The sequence below is a fragment of the Falco cherrug genome, chromosome 3 (genome assembly GCF_023634085.1).
Source record: "Falco cherrug isolate bFalChe1 chromosome 3, bFalChe1.pri, whole genome shotgun sequence".
NCBI classification, from domain to species: domain Eukaryota; kingdom Metazoa; phylum Chordata; class Aves; order Falconiformes; family Falconidae; genus Falco; species Falco cherrug.
The window spans coordinates 100,609,986-100,628,073 of NC_073699.1; the positions used below are offsets into that span (position 1 = coordinate 100,609,986).

The 18,088-nt window shown below is 37.2% G+C and overlaps 1 protein-coding gene across 1 annotated transcript in view; it reads left to right on the forward strand.

Annotated features, from left to right (window-relative positions):
* The window catches only part of CDKAL1 (CDK5 regulatory subunit associated protein 1 like 1), a 427,152-nt gene that overhangs the window by 183,081 nt on the left and 225,983 nt on the right, over window positions 1-18,088 (forward strand). Inside the window, exon 9 of the mRNA XM_055705480.1 lies at window positions 11,081-11,184. Within this exon, the coding sequence (XP_055561455.1) occupies window positions 11,081-11,184 (104 nt within the window). The remainder of the gene's footprint in view (window positions 1-11,080; window positions 11,185-18,088) is intronic.

Below are 18,088 nucleotides of genomic sequence, written 5' to 3' on the forward strand. Positions count from 1 at the left end.
ACCTGTGTTTATAAAAGCAAAGAAACAGCTTGTAGTATAATGTCATCAACCTTATTTGTGAAAGCATTTTGCAGGGAAGCTGTTGGGTGCTGCTTCCTGGCCAAATTGGTACTGCTCCTTGCGGGGCTGGCTTGGTCTGCTCAGCAGTCCCGGCCCGGGGCAATTCCCCATCATCCAGGTGGTTGGGTCTTTTGTTCAAGTTGAAAACCTGTTTCAAGTCAGCCATTGCAAAGATAATGTTGTAGCTGTGGAAATATGAAGAAACTTCCATTAAAGTGTTGACTAAGGCTTGTAAACAACTGAATTGCTGAGCTACTTCGTGTTTTGTCTGTCCATTCCTTTTTATTGTTAAGGCTTGCTTTTGATGACTGGAGCTGCCTCTTGCATATTTTCCAGCCTGTATGTCTAGAAGGCTGTTCAGATGCTGAATCCCCAAGGGGTTCTGTGGCCTGGTTTTAATGCTCTGATTTGTGCATTAAGTGCTTTTAGTTACGGTCTTTCTGATTTTCGTTTAAGTAACTGATCATAACTATACGAGTTGCAATGGAGTTGACTAAAAAAAAAAAAAAGGATAATTTTCATAAACTTGTCTAACCAGATAAAAACTAGTTGTCTGTGCTTTAATTAAAGGAGGAAAAAAAAAAGCTAGCAAGTTATGGTTTCTGTCAGAGCTGGCAGCAGTTGAACTGGAAAAGTTTCAGACTCACCACAGACTTGAGTGGTTAAAGAGGAAATCAAAGCATACAAACACCGGCCAACTAGCTTGGAAGAAAGTCAGCCCGTTCCAGTCACTGGGACATGAGGACACTGCGGGAGAGTTACAAGCATAATGGTCACTGAATGGAAGGCAACAGGAAAAAGTTAAGAAAATGGCAGGGAAAAAAAGTAAAATAGAAGAAAAGAGCTGAGGAATCATTAGAAGGGGAGATTTTTAGAGAAGTAAAGCAGATGGAGAAGTTGAGGATCATTAGTATCAAAAGGCTACTGCTTCCTGCTTTTCTGCAATGTCACTATGCTTTTAAATTCTGCAAAACACATTTAAATCTATTTAAACAATAACACTATAGTGAAAATAAAATAATTCATAAATGTTAGTTTCCCTAATTATTCAAAAGTAAGTTCCTTAACTTGCATTTTCTTTAAGAGGTACTTGGGCAGTAAGGAAGATATGTCCAAGAAGATAATCTGACTCAGCTCTATAACTGCGCAAAGGGGATTAATTTGCTTTTGAAAATCCCCTTGGAGACTCTTAAAGGCAAACATAAGGCCTCTGGTTTAAATTTCTATTTTTAAAAGAAATCAGTCACTGGATTCTTACAAGATGTAACTGTGTAAATCAGTCCCTTACATTGCTTGGAAAATCTCAGACAGATTTAGGATTGGGCAATTATGATGAAATGTGTGGTCTTCTTTCATTTTAAGTTGACAAAGAATATGTACTTGAAGCATGTATGTCTGTCTCTACTGCTGCACATATACGTATTTTTTTTCAGCAAGGCTAAGTGATTTATCACAAGACAGAGATGACATTTAAGAGCAACAACGTAGTGTTAATTGTAGATAATGCTTAGATCCTTGTCCACATCGGAGCTTTTAACATTTCTATGCTGCCACAACCAGTAGGATGTTTTGGGGCAGAAAGCTTTGTGTAGACAGAGTCATTGGGAAGGGATGCTTTCTAGATTATAAATGGTGAGTTTGTTTTTATTATGCACTTATTTCCATTATTTTACCCAGACAATTCAGATCCACTTTCCCACAGACATTTTACAAATACTTTTTTGGAAATTGGTCTGATGGCAATCTCAGATAAATTCTAAATTAAGCCTGGTAGTTCCAGTGCTGCTGAAATGTAAGTTTCCCCCCCTCCCCCCTCAGGATGTTTTGACCAGTACAAAAACAATACCTTTTATCCCAAGAAGCTTGTGGTACCTGCTGTGCGTTACAGAATTAACTGCAACCTAATGTTTCCTGTGAGATTTCACCACTCTAAAAGGGTCTGTCCCAAAAGCCATTCAGGAAACAAAAACAATAGCTCTTATCACAGGCAGTGGTCTACTTTTCAACCATGTTTTCTGTGTGTGTGATTCAGGAGTTGCTAACGTTGTGAAGATGCATGGTAAAGGAAGTGGATTGCTTAGAGAAGGACACTTGACTCCCCGTATCCTTTTCCTTCCACTCAGGGATGCCTGCAGAGATGCCTCATTCCTGAAACAGAACTTTGAATGTGCCCATGGCCTCCCCACCCTGCTTATGCAGAAATCACAGTTTTAATTTAATCCATAGTATTTTGTTAAACTTTAAAAGCTGAATTTTTTAAAGCCTAAGAAATTGTTCATTACTAACCCAGTTAGGCTTTGTAGCGCATTCTGGGTAAGTTATGTCAAGTCATCTGCCCCCAGTAGAATTTTTTAAATAGAATTATACTATTTGATGCTTTAAATACTAAGGCATTTGTGAAGTCACAGCTCTCTAAAACTTTATAAATAAAAGCTAGTGTCCAAGAATCCTGTCCTCAGAGGTAATTTTTCAATTACTGCTGTTCCTTAGGGGGGATCTGAGAGTAACGGTTGCTTACGCCTGCTGAGATAGTGATGTTGGGGTACTGTGCCACTGTGTCTCTGGGATTAGCTGTGAGCGGATTTCTGTGAAAGTGGCGTTTCTATCTAAAGTTTTTTCTGTCATAACTCTTTATTTCTACCATCTTCATTACTGCAATTTGACAAGACCAGGAATCATTGTCTTTGAAATATTGTTGCTCTTTATGTAGTGTTGAAAGAATTGATTGCTTGTAGTCACAATGCTGTGGCATTTTCTGCTCTGTGCAACAGCGGAAGCAAATTGATCTTACCTGTGCTATTTCAGCTGAGTCACTTTTTTGATATTAATGACTGTCATGATCTGCCCCCAAAGCTGTGGTCTGCATAACCAAGCAGCTGTTTGGAAATGCTTCTGAAATAATTTATGTCTCTGTGAATCACTGAGCTTTAGTTTGAACTGCAGGGAAAAGAATTATTGCACTTTCCAGCAAGCATCTAGCAACGCACCATTTTGGGTCAGGGTGTGGAAAACAGATGTATGCAGCTTAGCAAGGGAACGTTTTACCTTGTATTATCAATTTAGAATGCCCGAATGAATTAATTCAAACAATTGCAGAACTGTATGGGCAGAGTAATTAATCAAGAAGTACTTTAGACAAACACTAAAAAGTGCCATTGATGCACTTGATTTTGCTGATGTTAAATCATTGGCCTTAAAGTGAGCAAGTTGAATGTGTGATGGTATAACTACCTGGCTGTGACCTTTGAATCACCTGCACTTGACTGTAGGAATTCAGTTTCACAAAATGCAAATATTTGAAGTACAACATTAAATCATATTATAGCTTATCACACTAACTGAGCTGCCTTCTCTCCAAATTCCTTTTGATAGTAACTACTACTTACTAGTCACTGGTAACTACAGAGACATTACCAAATAAAACACTGGCATTAAAGGTCTTCAGAAGAAGAAAAATATAATGCACTTTGTTCCCATTTTGCTGAGCCTGGAATGGGTTGCAGAATTAAAAAATAGCATCCCAGAGTTGCGTCCTACTTTGAGAAAAATGTGTGCAGACCCATACGCTGTTGTGTAGTGTTTCTTCAAAGGTCATCCTATTTTCTTCTAAAACGTTTTGGAAGGGTTTTTTCTTTTAAGGTGGCATTGCACTGTAAGAACAGTTTCTAAATTTTAATAGAATTTAATTATATTCTATTTTATATAGATATATCTAATGTGTTTATTCTATTAAAAATAGTTTCTGAAATGGATGGCTACAAAGGTAATTTCAGCCAAGTCCTGTTTTTATCATATAGAAGGTGTTGTAACATTGAGTGCATCTGTGTAGCATAGCCCCTGTGGCTGGTGTCCAAGCTTCCTCTGAACAAGCTGGGATGCTAGAAACAACATTTGTGTAATAATGTGGTTTGCTGCTTAGACTAATTAGCCTTGATGAGAAATAGCTTGCCACTGTTTCAAAAGTATTTAAAATCCTGAATCTTTTTAAAGTGAAAACAACCTCCCATGTCCCAATTTTTTACAGGAAGTTATCTTCCCTGTCATAGAGGGTTGAGAAGCTTTGTTGTAAAATACGCAAACTTCAAGCAAAAGAACGTTTTCCTGAAGACAAGTCAAGCATATTAGACATGGTTTGTTTTGGGTTTGTTGTGTTGTTCGTTTGTTTGTTTGTTTGTTTTCTGTGAACTACTTTTTTTCCTGATCCATTGCAGTTAAGTTTGATGAAGTTTAGAAATTTTCAAAGGACAAAGTAGCATTTATAGAAGTAAAATACTAAGAAATATTCATGGCATTTAACTCTATAAATGTAGTATGAAATTTAACTATATTTATGGCATAAATGCTTTTGTTAGGTTCATAAAACTTTGTATCCTAAAGAGAAGAATACTTGTAGAATTCTACTAGCTCTTGTTTATTAAGTTGTGACTAGTATCCATCTCTTTTTCATCTGCTGGGAGTCTCCGTTTCTGGTATTCCTTTTGCTCAGTCAAGCCTGCAAAGGGAAGGTTTCTCGTTACTCACACTACAGAGCATTTTTATCAAAATTACATTTGATAGAGTTTCTATCTTTAAAAAGCCTAAATCTCTTCTGTAAACTGTCTTTTGAAAGAGGCAAATCTTGCTCCCTTCTCAGGAAAACCACAGTTTAATAATACAATATATTCTTGGGCTGGAATTATTGAGCCCTTCTAAGGAAGTCTGATGGTAGGTGCCGGGAGATGGTGCGGGTGACTGTGATGAGCAGTCTTTCTATATTTGTACTGATGTGATGTTCCAGTGATGTTAGGGACATTATGCTACTGTCAGAATTATTATTATTTTTTTTTTAATAGGGCAGACTTCATAAAATCTTGAATTTCTGATTAGTCAGATCTCGTTAAGGGCAAATATTAGTGTTTGGACTAAATTGTGATTAATGGCTTTTTACTTTATTTCTGCAAATTTCTAATTTGGGAGAAGACCACCTTAGGATTGGGATTTAGTTGAGGTGTTTTGGTTTTTTTTTCTGGCAGTGGGTGGGGTGGTTTTGTTTTGTTTTATTTTTGGTTGGTGGTTTGGTTTTTTTTTCCCTGCCAGCGCATTAGGTTGATACCAAGCAAGAATTTAGTGGATTATTCAGGAAAGGGGGTAATACCACGCCCCTTGCCCCAAAGTAACCACCTGCAGAGCAGCCGGGATGTTCTGTCATATGACACTGGAGCAGCTATTCAGCTCTCCCATCTTGCTCGCAGATGTCTGGTCTGGGTCAATCACGTTCAGTGTGAGTGAGTAGCACACTAATGGTGTATCGCAGTACGTAATTAAGTTGTTTTCTGAGCTTTGAATGAAAGATGTTCTACACTTTTCATATCTGAGGGTGGGATCCTGTCTCTGCTAAACTTAGTGGCATGAGTCCCATTAAGAGGAACCAGGATTTTGCTCCTCATGTCTCTGCTCTCATTCTCATCTGCTGCTGAAATCCACTGATTAGTCCCACTGAAGGAAAGTCTGTGTTTGTCTGCTGTGTCATAAGTATTCTTACTCATAATTAGTTCCATCTGTAAGGGGTAGCCTTTCATGTTAAATGTGTGTGTGTTATGAGGAATATTACTGTTTTGAAAATGAAGAGTCTGCTTAATCTAATGCACAACATGAGCACATACTAGCTAGACAATGTGAAGACCACTGTTTCCTCTGTCTACAACAAAATATCAGGCACTTGACCAAAATGTTGATGACGTTCAGTTTGGTAACATGTTCAGAAAGTTTTTAATTAGCCACATGGTAGTAATTTACCTGTGGATAATATTTTACCTTGTTGTGAAATAATCCTGTGTATTGGGCACATAACTGATTAAAGGTTAATAATTCAAAGCAAAAGGTTAATAATTCAAAGTATCTTAATTGGTTTAGTATGTTGGAAAACCAGGACTTTGTGTTTTTTGTTCTGGAATCACTCAAAAATTTATCCAAAACATGTTGGTAATTACAAACGTAATGACCATTAATAATTGTTTCTACAAATGTCTGTAATTTGTGCAAAAAAGCTTTGACCTGTATAAATGCAAACTGACATATGCAACTTTAGATGCTTGAAGAAGGCTTCCAGTTTAAAACAAAGCAAATTCTCTTCTGCGGCTACTAGCGTGCTGCCTTTTTAGTGCTGCATATTTAAGCTTCAGCTGTGATAAAGACTGGTTTTTAAGGAGCTTTACCTACTGGGCTGGTTTCAGAGGATCCACTTGCTGGTGCATGCCACTTAGTAAAAGGCAATGCTCAGATTCTCAGAGTTCCCAACAGACTTTTTCCACTTGATTGTGGTCTGAGTATGTGGCAGCATGGACGTATGAATAATTTGTTATGCTGGAAACTTGGAGTGGAAGGCTGGTTTACTAAGGCAAAAAACCACTACAGATACTTCATTATAGTTATGGTTTGGTTTAAATTTGTGTGTTCAAGAGTAGGTAATTCTCAAATCTGTGAAAAGTGGTTAGTTCAGCATTTTTACAAGTATTTGAAATCTGCATCCTTTTGTTGGTCAGCTGTAGCCCAAAAAATTATTTTTTTCCCCGGGTTGGAAATAGCAAATATGGTACCAATAGGATTTAAAAGTTTTGGCTTTTTTTGTTTGCTTTCTAACATTAATCCTTTTCTATGTTACATCAAAGTCTGTCTCATTTTGGTTTTGTTATATAATCTCTTTAAGTACAAAACAAAAAAAACCCCAACAAACACAAACAAACAAAGGAAAGAAAAGAAAAACTGAATTACTTAGGTATTCCACAATATTTTTATTTTAGACTAGGAATAAGTTAATTGGCAGCAAACTTGAAAAAAGTATGTCTCCAAATCCCAACTTTCAACTCTTGCCCCAAAATAAATCAAGAAACCCTCTGAAGTACTTAAAGACCATAGTAAAAAGTTCTTAGAAACAGTCCCATGTAATACTGTGAATATTTTAAGAATAACTTCCCCTTCTGTGTGCTTCTTGCTACACATTTCCATTATCTCTTTGTGACCAAGGTAACTGCACTACCAGAGAGAAACTGCTGTTAACGTATTTTTTCAGGTAGCCCAGGTCTTCGTTTAAAGAATATTTGCCCAGGAAGCAACTCTGAAAATGCAGGACAAACAAATTTACTAGAAACTAGTCCTTGTAGGAAAAGAACATTGATGGAAGAGATAAGACTTATCCTCATGGTCTGGAGATGAATAATTTGAGTATTTAGTACTGTTCCATAGTACTTAATACTCCTAGTATTTAGTACTGTTGCTGTAGAGCTTTTCAAATACCATCACCTAAAGTCAGAGAAAAATACATAGTGAGAAATACGTATGATTTATGCATAAATTATAAAGAGAAAGAGGAAGAGGTATTTTTTGTAAATAAACTATACATGGACTTTTATGAAATGAAAATTTCTATGTAAATAGCATAAATAATCCTTTTAACTGTACCTCAATACCAGTTTAGATTTTGGCTCTATTTAGATCTATTACATAGGAATGAATTTAGAAGTTTGTTTTAAATACCAAAAGTATAATTTTTATCAGTCTTATGATGAAGTGGCACTTCTTGAAGACAAGCCCACAAAAAGCATCGTTTTCATGCAAGGTTACAGTTCAAGATGACAAAAAATTGGTAAACAACTTTTCATTGAAACTCACTTTTACACCAGATTTGTAGTAAGTCACTTTTTGCAAATGGGAGTAAAATAGCAAAGTTGTTGGTGGTATGTTTGCGGTTTTTTTTTCTTCCCAAATCCTAGCTTAAATTTGAGTTTAATAAATTTACTTCATCCCAAGATATAAAATCTTGATGCATCCCTTTGTTACTGATGGCTGACAAAATTGTTGTTTCTGGGTAAAAGGGATGCTGTTCAAGTAACCTTGGGGTCATGAGGCAGGATTGTTGCAAGTTAAATCTCTTCTTGATGACCTGAGAAGATTGGCAAAATAGCTGGTAATGTTACTTTCTTTGGAGGAAACAAAGACTAGTACAGATATCATCAATGTCAAGCACACCTTTGTGTGTTGGTTTTAAGGGGGCAGGCATGTCTGCTATGAAACTGATTTTGTTTCCTTGAAATGAAAGCAAAATTAAAAAAAAATAAAATACAACAAACCAGCAAAACCCATTTCGGAACAAAACCCAACACCCAAAAAGCGTGCAAACCAGAATCTGTGGATCAGCCTATGTACGACAGGTAATTATTTTTCTTTACTCCCTTCTCATGATCGTGGCTATCGAGATGCTGTAGGGTTTCCATCTGCACAGCTGGAAGAGCTGTGGTGAATGGTGGCTTTTATCGCTCTGGCTGTGCCCCTCAGCAGGTGCAGCATATCTTGCATTCATGATCTTACGAGCTGGCCGGTAAGTAACGTGGGCTTTGACTGGATCGCCTGTGAGGTGCCTTCTCAAGGTTCAGGGGTTTGCTTGCAGTATTTTGCCACCCCAGCATTGTTTTTTAGCGCTTTGCAGACCCGTGTGGGGTGCTGGAGGGGCCTCTGGGGGGAGAGGCTGGTGCTGGCTGGCTGGGGTGGGATGTGCGTAGAAGACTGGAGTGAAGCTAAGCCTTGGGGAAAAAAAAAAAGAGAAGAAAAGCTTTGATCAAATGAATGTTGGTATCTTTGTTTCCCACTGCCTGAATTTAGAATTAAGTTTTTATTTTCGTTGGCGATAAGTTAGCTTTCCCTGAATTGAGTCTGTTTTGCCCATGCCAGTAGTTGGACGCGATCTCCTCACCTCTCTAGACCCCTGAGCTCCCTTGTTCCCTTCCTCCCTGTCCCACTGGAGGGGGGAAATCTGGCTGTTAGCCCCCACCAACCCACCAGGCCAGGCTCCCAAAGGCAAGTGTAGCAGTGCTCTGCGAGACACGGCAATATACATCACCAATCCATAACGCTGTTTTTTTGTAGCTGTGTGGAAGAAAACTGGTTTAGCTTAGTGAACGATGGGAGAGGGGAAGGAGTGTGACAGTGGGATAGCTGGATAGGAGCCTGCTACGAAATGAAGGGTTAGGTTGAATGGAGAGTTGTGCTTTAAAAATAAAAGAAATGCAAAAACAAGAAAAGAAACAAAAGGGGGGGGGGGGGGGGGAGAAATGAAAAAACCATGCTTTACAACCCTGGGAGAATTGTAGGAGTTTGAAAGAGTCACAGATGGGAAGCAGGGAGAGAACCGAATGCCCCTGGGCTGTGAGGGAAGGCCCTCTGTGGCGTACCTTCCATGGCCAGTGGTGGAGTAGAAAACATTTTAGGTTGCTAAATAAGTTACACAGAGGAAGTATGGATCAATTATCTGCTTATACTCTCTTAATTTCAAATGCTACTTTTTTAAACATGCTTTGGGTCTTGCAAAATGAAAGGCTTTTGGTTCGCAGAAGAGAGGGGAGACAGGTAAAAATGCCTTCACGTCTGCTGAGTGACTTGTCTTTGAGTGGGAATGAATCACTTATTTGAGCAGGTTGTAAAGGTTCAGATTATAGGTTTGTTTTTTTTTCTATTTTATATAAACAATTGTATATTTTACTGAATGGCAGCTTTTTTCGTATATGTTTTTGGTTCTTAACAGAACAGTCTCATTGCTGTGGTTAAGCAGTATCTTTTAGTTTTCTGATCTAAAATGGACACTAAAATCTGATGCTTGGGTCTGATATGCAGGAAATAAATATACATACCCAGTCTAGCAGAGAGAATCACAAACTGTCTAGATGTTATCTGGTAGAAAGTAAGGTTCTGTTGGTAGAGAAGGTCTCAGGGCCAAGGTGATGTCCGGGGCAGGAGAGCACCTGAGTACACGTGCTGTGCAGTGTCCTGCGCTTCCTGATCCACCGCTTGTGCAAACAAGGTGCAACAAACGTCTGAGGGCAACCTCTGCGAAGGAAAACCTTTAGAACTTGCAAAGCAATAGGTCACAGAGCTGCCAGATGCAGCAGTAGAAGACTGGATAAATCCAAGTAGTAAACATGGGTCGTGTAGGCTGGTGATTTCAGAACCCACCAGGCACTATCTTTGCCTTTTCATTATGTTGTGAAAGTTCTATAGCAACACTCCTGTAGTTTAGTGTTAGCCTTTTCTGGCACCAAAATGCTTTGCTATATTGAAGCTGTGGCTTTTTTATTGTGAAAATGGACAGAATTTAAGATGTTCTAGTAACCATGAACAAGACAGATATTTGTAATGGGGATTTTTGGTTTTGTGGGTTTTTTAGGGGTTTAAGTGCTTTAACCTATAAAAAGCTGTAGGACAATATCAACTTTAAAAGGGGGAAGGGGGGGGAAAAGTGCAACAGACTGCTTTTAACATTCTGCTTATTACATTCATCGCACTACCAGGATCCAAAGGCTAATTCAGGAAAAATACGCACTGAGTGGTAGTTTTTGTTTGTTTTGATCATTCCACTCTTTTACTTTGAATTAGTCTGCCTTTGCTACATTGTCAGGTAAATTAAAAGCATTCACATATTCCTTTAATTTCTTACGGGAGTTTTTCATTAGCTCCCCAATCTTTTGTGCCAAGCTGTCTTTCTGGTTGGTGATTCTGTCTTCATTATGTTACTTGTTTTGTTTATACAAACCAAATGAAAGAAGGAAAAAAATAACTCAAATGTGTTTTCAAGAATACACAGTATTTTTAAAATCTACTTTTAGTTTTTCAGGACTTTTTTCCTTTATTTCTTTGTTCAGGTTGGATTTTTTTTATGTGACAGCAGGATTGGAAGCCTGGAGATCCATCTTTAGTAATGAACAATTGTTAAGCCCATTATAGTTTTCTGAAAATATGTGAATTCCCACTCTTGGATTTTGTATGTGGTTTCCACTGATTGTTTTTTCAACCTTTTATATAGATGTGAAAGATACTTTTAAGAAGGTAGGAGGTCAAAACACTTTTCAAACTACTTCATTGATTTTTGAAACAAATACTACTATTTTCTGCTCAGATATAAAAGCTCATTTTTTTTCATATATACTTAATAAACATGGCTGTGCATATAGAGGCTTCATTGGCTAGAAACTTAGTATTTTTGTTTTCTAAATAGGTGTCTCAATGCATGTACCTACTGCAAAACTAAGCATGCCAGAGGAGATCTAGCAAGTTACCCAATTGAAGAACTAGTGGACAGAGCCAAACAGTCTTTTCAAGGTAAGGAATTTTATGCCTACCGTAAAATTCAGCCTCTGAAGTGGACCAGGTCTTATTTTCACTGTTAGTGATCGTGACGCAATATGGCTCTATTACGGTATTGATGTTCTTAATAGTCATAACTGTGTCTGGCGGTGCCGTTGTGATAGAAAGCCGTGCTTCGTGATGGTGTGTGCCACTGCTTACAAAGTGTAGTCCTACCATAAGGGGGATTTCAGTTTGGTTTTAGGCTTGCTCAAATGAAGTTCCATGCAAGCATTTTTTCATGATGATGGCGAAACTAGTGTTTAGTCATTTTACTTTGTCTCTGGTTTCTTAAGGGGGAAGACAGAACTTTTTCACTCAACAATAAAACTAAATTTCTGAACCTCCCCTAGGATTCTTAAAACCCTGTTTAAGGATAGGTTGCTTTTTCTGGCAATGGATTTCCTGGAGGAGTACTGGGATGTTTCTGAAAACTGTACAAAGCTTATCACTTTTTAAGGATATTTGTAATGTCACATGGATCCAATCAAACATAAAAAGATTTTCCTGCAGTAGAGTACCCTGTGCCAGTATCTGCCTAAAACTCTTGTATGCCTGGTAGTTATGATAGCTTTATTGTACCTTAATATTTGTTCTTTATATCTGAATTTTGCCAGTGTTTCAAAAACACAGGTTTCCAAATAATGCCAGTATTCATTTGTGATACAGACTCTGTGAAGGCACAGGTGTGGGTTGGTTTTTTTTTGGTGGGTTTTTTTTTTTTGGTGTTTGTGTGCCATGTTGAAGGATTAAATGTATATTAAAAAAAATACTGAGGTAATTCAGGCATCGCAACTCCTTCCATTTTTGTATCAAGTAGTATGAATCAAAAGTAGAACAATAAATCCAACATGTGATGTCATGTCCTCTGTAGATGTACAAACAGTACATGCATCGGGTTTCACTTACGGCTCTGAATGTTGCAAGTGTTCCAGTAAGAAATAGGTCTCTAATGATTCAGCGTGTTTTTAAATCCATCCTTATTTAGGGATCCATAATGAACCTTATTTAGGTCAGTGATGAACTTTTGGCTATTCCTGTCAGTAGTGTGCAAGGAAGAATCCTTTTCCTAATCAAAACCCACATTCAGAAATTTCAAATTTTACATTATCCACACACAAAGTACTTGTTTATGATTGTAAATGCCTTTTGCTTTTGTTAAAAGCCAAGCTCCTCTCTTTTCTTCCATGAAGCCTATCTGCAATTGCCATAAAATGTCTCCTATCGCTTAAATTTGTACAAGTAATGCTGCTGTTGCTGTGAATTGGATTGTCTGTTATGATAAGCAGAAATCCTGTCATGTCTCAGATTTCTTATTTTAGCAGGTCAAGTTTCCAAAATCTGTGTGCATATTATAAAATGGTCAGTAGCTGAAATACAAGAAGTATAAATACACTTATTGTTTTGGTGGAGAAGCAGTTCAGGAAACGTTTCAGAAAGCTAGAAGTTTTCAGTAGTGCAAGACAGGCGATGTTGAAATCGCTGAGTACTCACTGTGCAGGAGGAAGTTTGATGGTTATGGTTATTATTATGCATTAATTTCCAGACACAAGTAAATGCCTGGTGATAGCAAGACATATAGGTAGAAAAGGAACACTACATTCTTTTCCTTTCACCCAGGTGTAATTCTGAAGTACTTTTATATTATGAGTAGCATAAGAATAGTGTTATTCTGATAGCATTATATAGTTGTCAAAATGCTCTAAAGAAACTTTGAACAATTCAGCAAAGGAGTATGACAAAGAGAAGAGATGGGTATTACAGTCAAGATTACGGTCTTTCTTAAGTTAACTATTTAAATTCTATTTAGATTTATTGTATGTAAGGAAAGAAAAAAATTCAGACTTGTCTGTCCTGTTATAGTTGTATTTACATGCCTTAAAGTCCACATTAATGAACATAGAGATGTATTTGCTTGATATATCAGGAAAGAAAACTCAAGTTTTGTTTGTCTTTGCAGACAATAAATGTGAAATTTTGGAAAGTATTTTGAACCTCAAATATTGTACACTTGGGTTGAAAATTCAGTAATTCAATTCATCTGTTGTACTGTGGCCTTTATTATAAATATTGACTCTTTCAAAATAACTTGATTTTTAATGGAAAAACTTGCCCTTAAGCTATTGTTTTGAAATTTCTTGGAGAAATGCTATGACGTGTCTCACAGCAGGCCTCTCCAGGGAGTTCTATTCTTATTTGGCCTTACACTAGTACCTTTGTTAGAGGACATAAGGAAAGAAGCAAGTACTGAGTTGTAAAATGACAGACTTTGCCCCCAGCTTTCTCATACTTAGAAACAGGCATGAAATAGTCAGATACTTAGTATGCAGTGTATGGAGAATTTATTGCTGCAGCTGGGCTGCAGAAACTTCATCAATCCAGGGAAAGACTTAAGCAATTCAAAGTCATTATGAAAGTTCTTGCTGAGTGACTGAGCCACAATCTCTTCAGCAATCACTTCTGGGTTTTTTCAGCAGATGTGTTGCTGAGGCTGTAGTGAGAAATAGGTACAGATGTGTGATGAAAAGTTTTTTCCACTTTGGAATTATTCTTGGTAGAACTTAGGTGTCTTAGAAGAACAGCGGCAAAACAGTACGTGATGATTTTGTATAACAGCACCTTCAAGCCACGTAAGAAAAGAGATGGTATCATTTGCGGTGGATTGTGTGCATGCATTCTTACAGTACGCAACTTCACGGGCCCCAAAGGTGAGAGGCTTCAATTGCTGAATACGTTGAAAATGGATTAGAAGAGCTGTATTTAAGGACATTTTGTTACAGATCCTTAAATCTCTGCACAAAAAATTTCTCCAAAATGCTTTCTTCAAGTGATCTTACTTTGGTAAGATTGCAATTAACATCTAGAAACAGTATTTTTAGCAGCAGTAGGTTGCCAGGACAGGCTTCAAGTGCTGTGATCAGATACTCCCAATTTTTCTTCAGTCACTTCTGTACTGCAGACTCTGGGTAGAATATCTCTGTGTATAAAATATTTCTAAGCTGCAATATAGCCTGCATTACTCTGCTGCAAGCCATTTCAAGTAGTCAGTGGTCTGGTCTTGGGTGGCTAATAATAAGGTACGTGATCTCTGACAGCAGCTGTAAGGTGGTACCTGGCAGTCATCTCTCTCTTTGATGTCTGTCTCCAAGGTGACTTCTGAAGTTTTGAAACTCTTAGGCTTTTTAGTCAAAATTTAGTTCTCTGACTCTAGCTGCTGTTTTTCTGAGAGTTTTGCATACTTTGTGTAGGTAAATTGGTATTTATTTCAGTGTATTTTAAGGTCCAAGCCTGTATCATTTTGGTTAGTTTTGTAAAAAGAAAGTTTAATATTCTGCCGAGTGGTAACTAGATGAGAGCAGATGACAAAGCTGTAATAATTTATATATGTGTTCAGATTATTTGTGTAAGCATAAAATTGACTCAAATCAACTGATTAAAAAGAGGTGGCTGAAAGCATCATGACTGAACAGATATCACCTGTGTCTTGTACTTTTCCAACCTCTGAAATAATTTTGCTTTTTGTATTTTATTTTAATATCTTAAATTCATTATCATGTGCACAAAATCTAAGTGTGTTGCAGGTTTCTAGGAGATGATGCATACTTTTGTAATGCATTGGACTAAGTGTTAAGGTGTAGTGAAAGCGAGTTTGTTGCACACTTTGTATGGGTTTATGCCTCCTGTCTGACCTCCATAGTAGTTTTGAAGTTATGACTCACATCAACTTTAACAATTCACAAACTTTCTTTCAGTTTCAGACAGAGTATTTTGTTCAAGTAGACTATTGAGGTTTTCACTTTTTTGACATTATTGGTTTTTTCTGTACATTTCAACTTTTAGTAAGTAGTTTCTGTAGTTGTATCATTTTTTTCCCATGAACGGCCTTGTCAAATCACATTATATAGCAGACTTCTGTAAGACAGCTAGTAAAAGAAAAAGTATTGCAGAATATAGTAAAGTGGTCTTTGAGTAGAGAACAAATGTCTACTGTAAGGTTGTTTATGCAAAGAGGTTTTCTACAGCTGATAATACAGCGCTTTCTTTGTGTCATCAATTTAGTAGTATGAGTTTTTTTCAAAATTTGCTATAGCATGTTCAGTGCTATATTTTAGGGAATTGCATTTGCAGTTATGAGAGAGCTCTTTCTTTCCTTCCCAAAGCTACTTTATGTATAACAATGTGTTTTTGCTTAGTATATGAAGTGGAAGGCTGGGGTGGCTGCCATTGGTGAGCAGTGTTCCAAGGAGACACAAAAGTTAAACAAGCCTGTGCTTTGACTGTTGTGTGGAGTGCTGTCCTGGAATAGCTTTGGCTAAATTGCAAGACTTTAAGTTGGTTTTTTTTTTCCTTTTAATGGGATTTTAGTGACCATAAAAAGATATATAACTGATACCTGGTGATTTGTAAACCTTACATATGTGAAAGACGTTCTGAGCAAAGATAGGACTTTGTATTGCAAACAATTGTGCTTGTTCAGCAAACTAAGTTAAAGTTACAAATAGTTTTATGGAATTGGCTGTTATTTCATTCTAGTTTAGAATTAAAATCTTCTGCATGTACCAGTACAAAATTATACTTCTTTAGCATTACATGCCTGTTGCAGATGGCAGGGAATATACTGCTATTAAAATATACACTGTATAATTACTACTATATTAGCTTATTTTATGGTAGCAACCAGGAAGTCAGGTCCTGTTGGGAGACATTTTTTCTTATATCCTCAAGCTTTGCAGAACAATCGCTTCTGGATGAATAATTGCAGTGGCAAAATATCATTTCTTATTATTCTATTATTTGCATGATCGTTCACAGGCATGCGTGGCGTTGAATTCTGAATAACACTTCTGTTTAGCAAATCTTGGACAAAATTTAGCATCATAAAGCAGGGGAGCTATCTGAATGAAGATTGTGGCTCTTGACTTTCATTAGTTGTCTTTAGCAATTATCTCTAATCTTGTATATTTTGAAGTGTTGAGAGTTTAAAGGAGATTAATGTTAAATATTTCGCTCTCTACAAGTATTACTGTAAACAGATGTTTGTGCATAATGATAAGGATTAATTTTCTATAATGTGACTGGTTTGCAGAGCTTTTCAGATGACTGTGAGTTTGGCTAAGCGTTTTTGGTTTTAGTAGTTCTGGTGAGTGCTGTCAAGACATATACTGCTTTATTAATTGGCAACTGTTTTTCTTCCTGCATGACTACCAGTAAGCTCTCTGTATGTTTTCAGAGCAGCTGCCATTCATGACAGGACAAATACGAAGTAGCAGAAATGGTCTTGGTTTCCCATTAACTGGCAGACGCAGTACCGAATTAGGATGCTTAGGCTACATCTTCTCAATAGTAGATTTGGTCTTTGAACATGCTGAGAGGGACATGGTGCCCGCTCACCCAGATGGAGACCTGGGCTGTGTACTCAGGGTCCTTGGGGGGCAAAACTAAGACTGTAGAGAGAGTAGCTGTTGTATATGCAGGTCTCTCCTTAATGCAAAATACACACTTGCTCGGAGCCTGGACACAGACCCAGGAGTGCAAAAGCTGTCTTAGTTGTTTCAGTGTGGCCTTTGTTAATGATCCTAAGCATCCCCCAGGAAATCTTTCTTAAGTAATATTAATTCCTTGCTCACTAATAATTTTGCCCTCCTAGTGTCAATGTTCTGTCAAATAGGTGTATGTCTCTGTTGTACCCACACTGATGTTTTTTTCTGCAGCCTAGCAGCATTATCAGAAGTCAAGAATTTTCTCATGCTGCTTTCTCCTAAATTTTATTCAGCGATTTCTGCAACACTCCTGATAGAAAGCTCACTCTGTGCTAACTCTTCTTCCATACTAGCCATGTGATGAAGAGGGTGTTGAGAAACCTGTTGGATAACAAATTCAATACAAAAAAAGTGCAGTGGTGTTACCCACTGATGTATGGGAACTGAGTTTCCATTGTTCGTATAAACTCACATCTTGACAATGTGCAAACTGATCCTTGATGCTGATTTTGTGACTGTCAGTTAGTTTCTGTTGGAGTTATGCTTGAAAATACTTGGGAACCCCCAGAAATTGTGTCTGTGCTGTATGGTTCAAACACAGTCAAAGACAACGGTTCAGTTGTAAGGACAGATTGGGACGTGCTTTGTGTGGTAAAGAAAGGGAAAGAAAAACATCATCATATATATACTGTTAAATACCATAAAAAACTAAATTATATCGTGTTAATGGCAGACAACTAATCAATTAGTTGAATTAGGTGGACGTCTCTTTTGGAAGTGTTGTTTTACTGTGTCTCTTTTAATTCAGTTGTCTTTTGTAAAGATTGGGAAATCTGCTTTGTATAGTACTGAAATACATTTGCTTGGTTGTTCTCCAAATAAAAGGATTTGTTTCATTTTGAATTGGATTAAATATTTAGTTAAACTTGAATGTTTTGTTTGGTTTTCAGAGTACCCCTTGGATTTTAAAATATAGGTCAAACATAACATTTGTAAGTAGGGTGGTATTTTTTTTTTTTTTAAGGAAATGGTTTACAGTATAAAACATGTACAGTGAAACATTTCACTTTCATTTCATTTGAAATATTTCAGCATTTTGAAATTTTGTGAAATTTTCTTTCTTTATGAAAGTTTAATGATTTTTGTACAGAAATGATGCTTGTTCCCCAAAAGCTGTAAGCTAAACTTTAGCAACTATTTGTTACTGTTCAGCAAAAGCAGTATCAGAAAAGCAAAATTTTTAGTATTGATTACCAGTCATTGCCCAAGGCAGCATAACAAAAAGTTGCGTATAAAATTAATAAAGTTAAGTTCAAGGCACTTTTCCATGCTGTGCCCTTTATAGCAAAAGGGAAGCCAAGATAAAGGCAGGTTTAACCTGTAAATGCAGACCATATCTT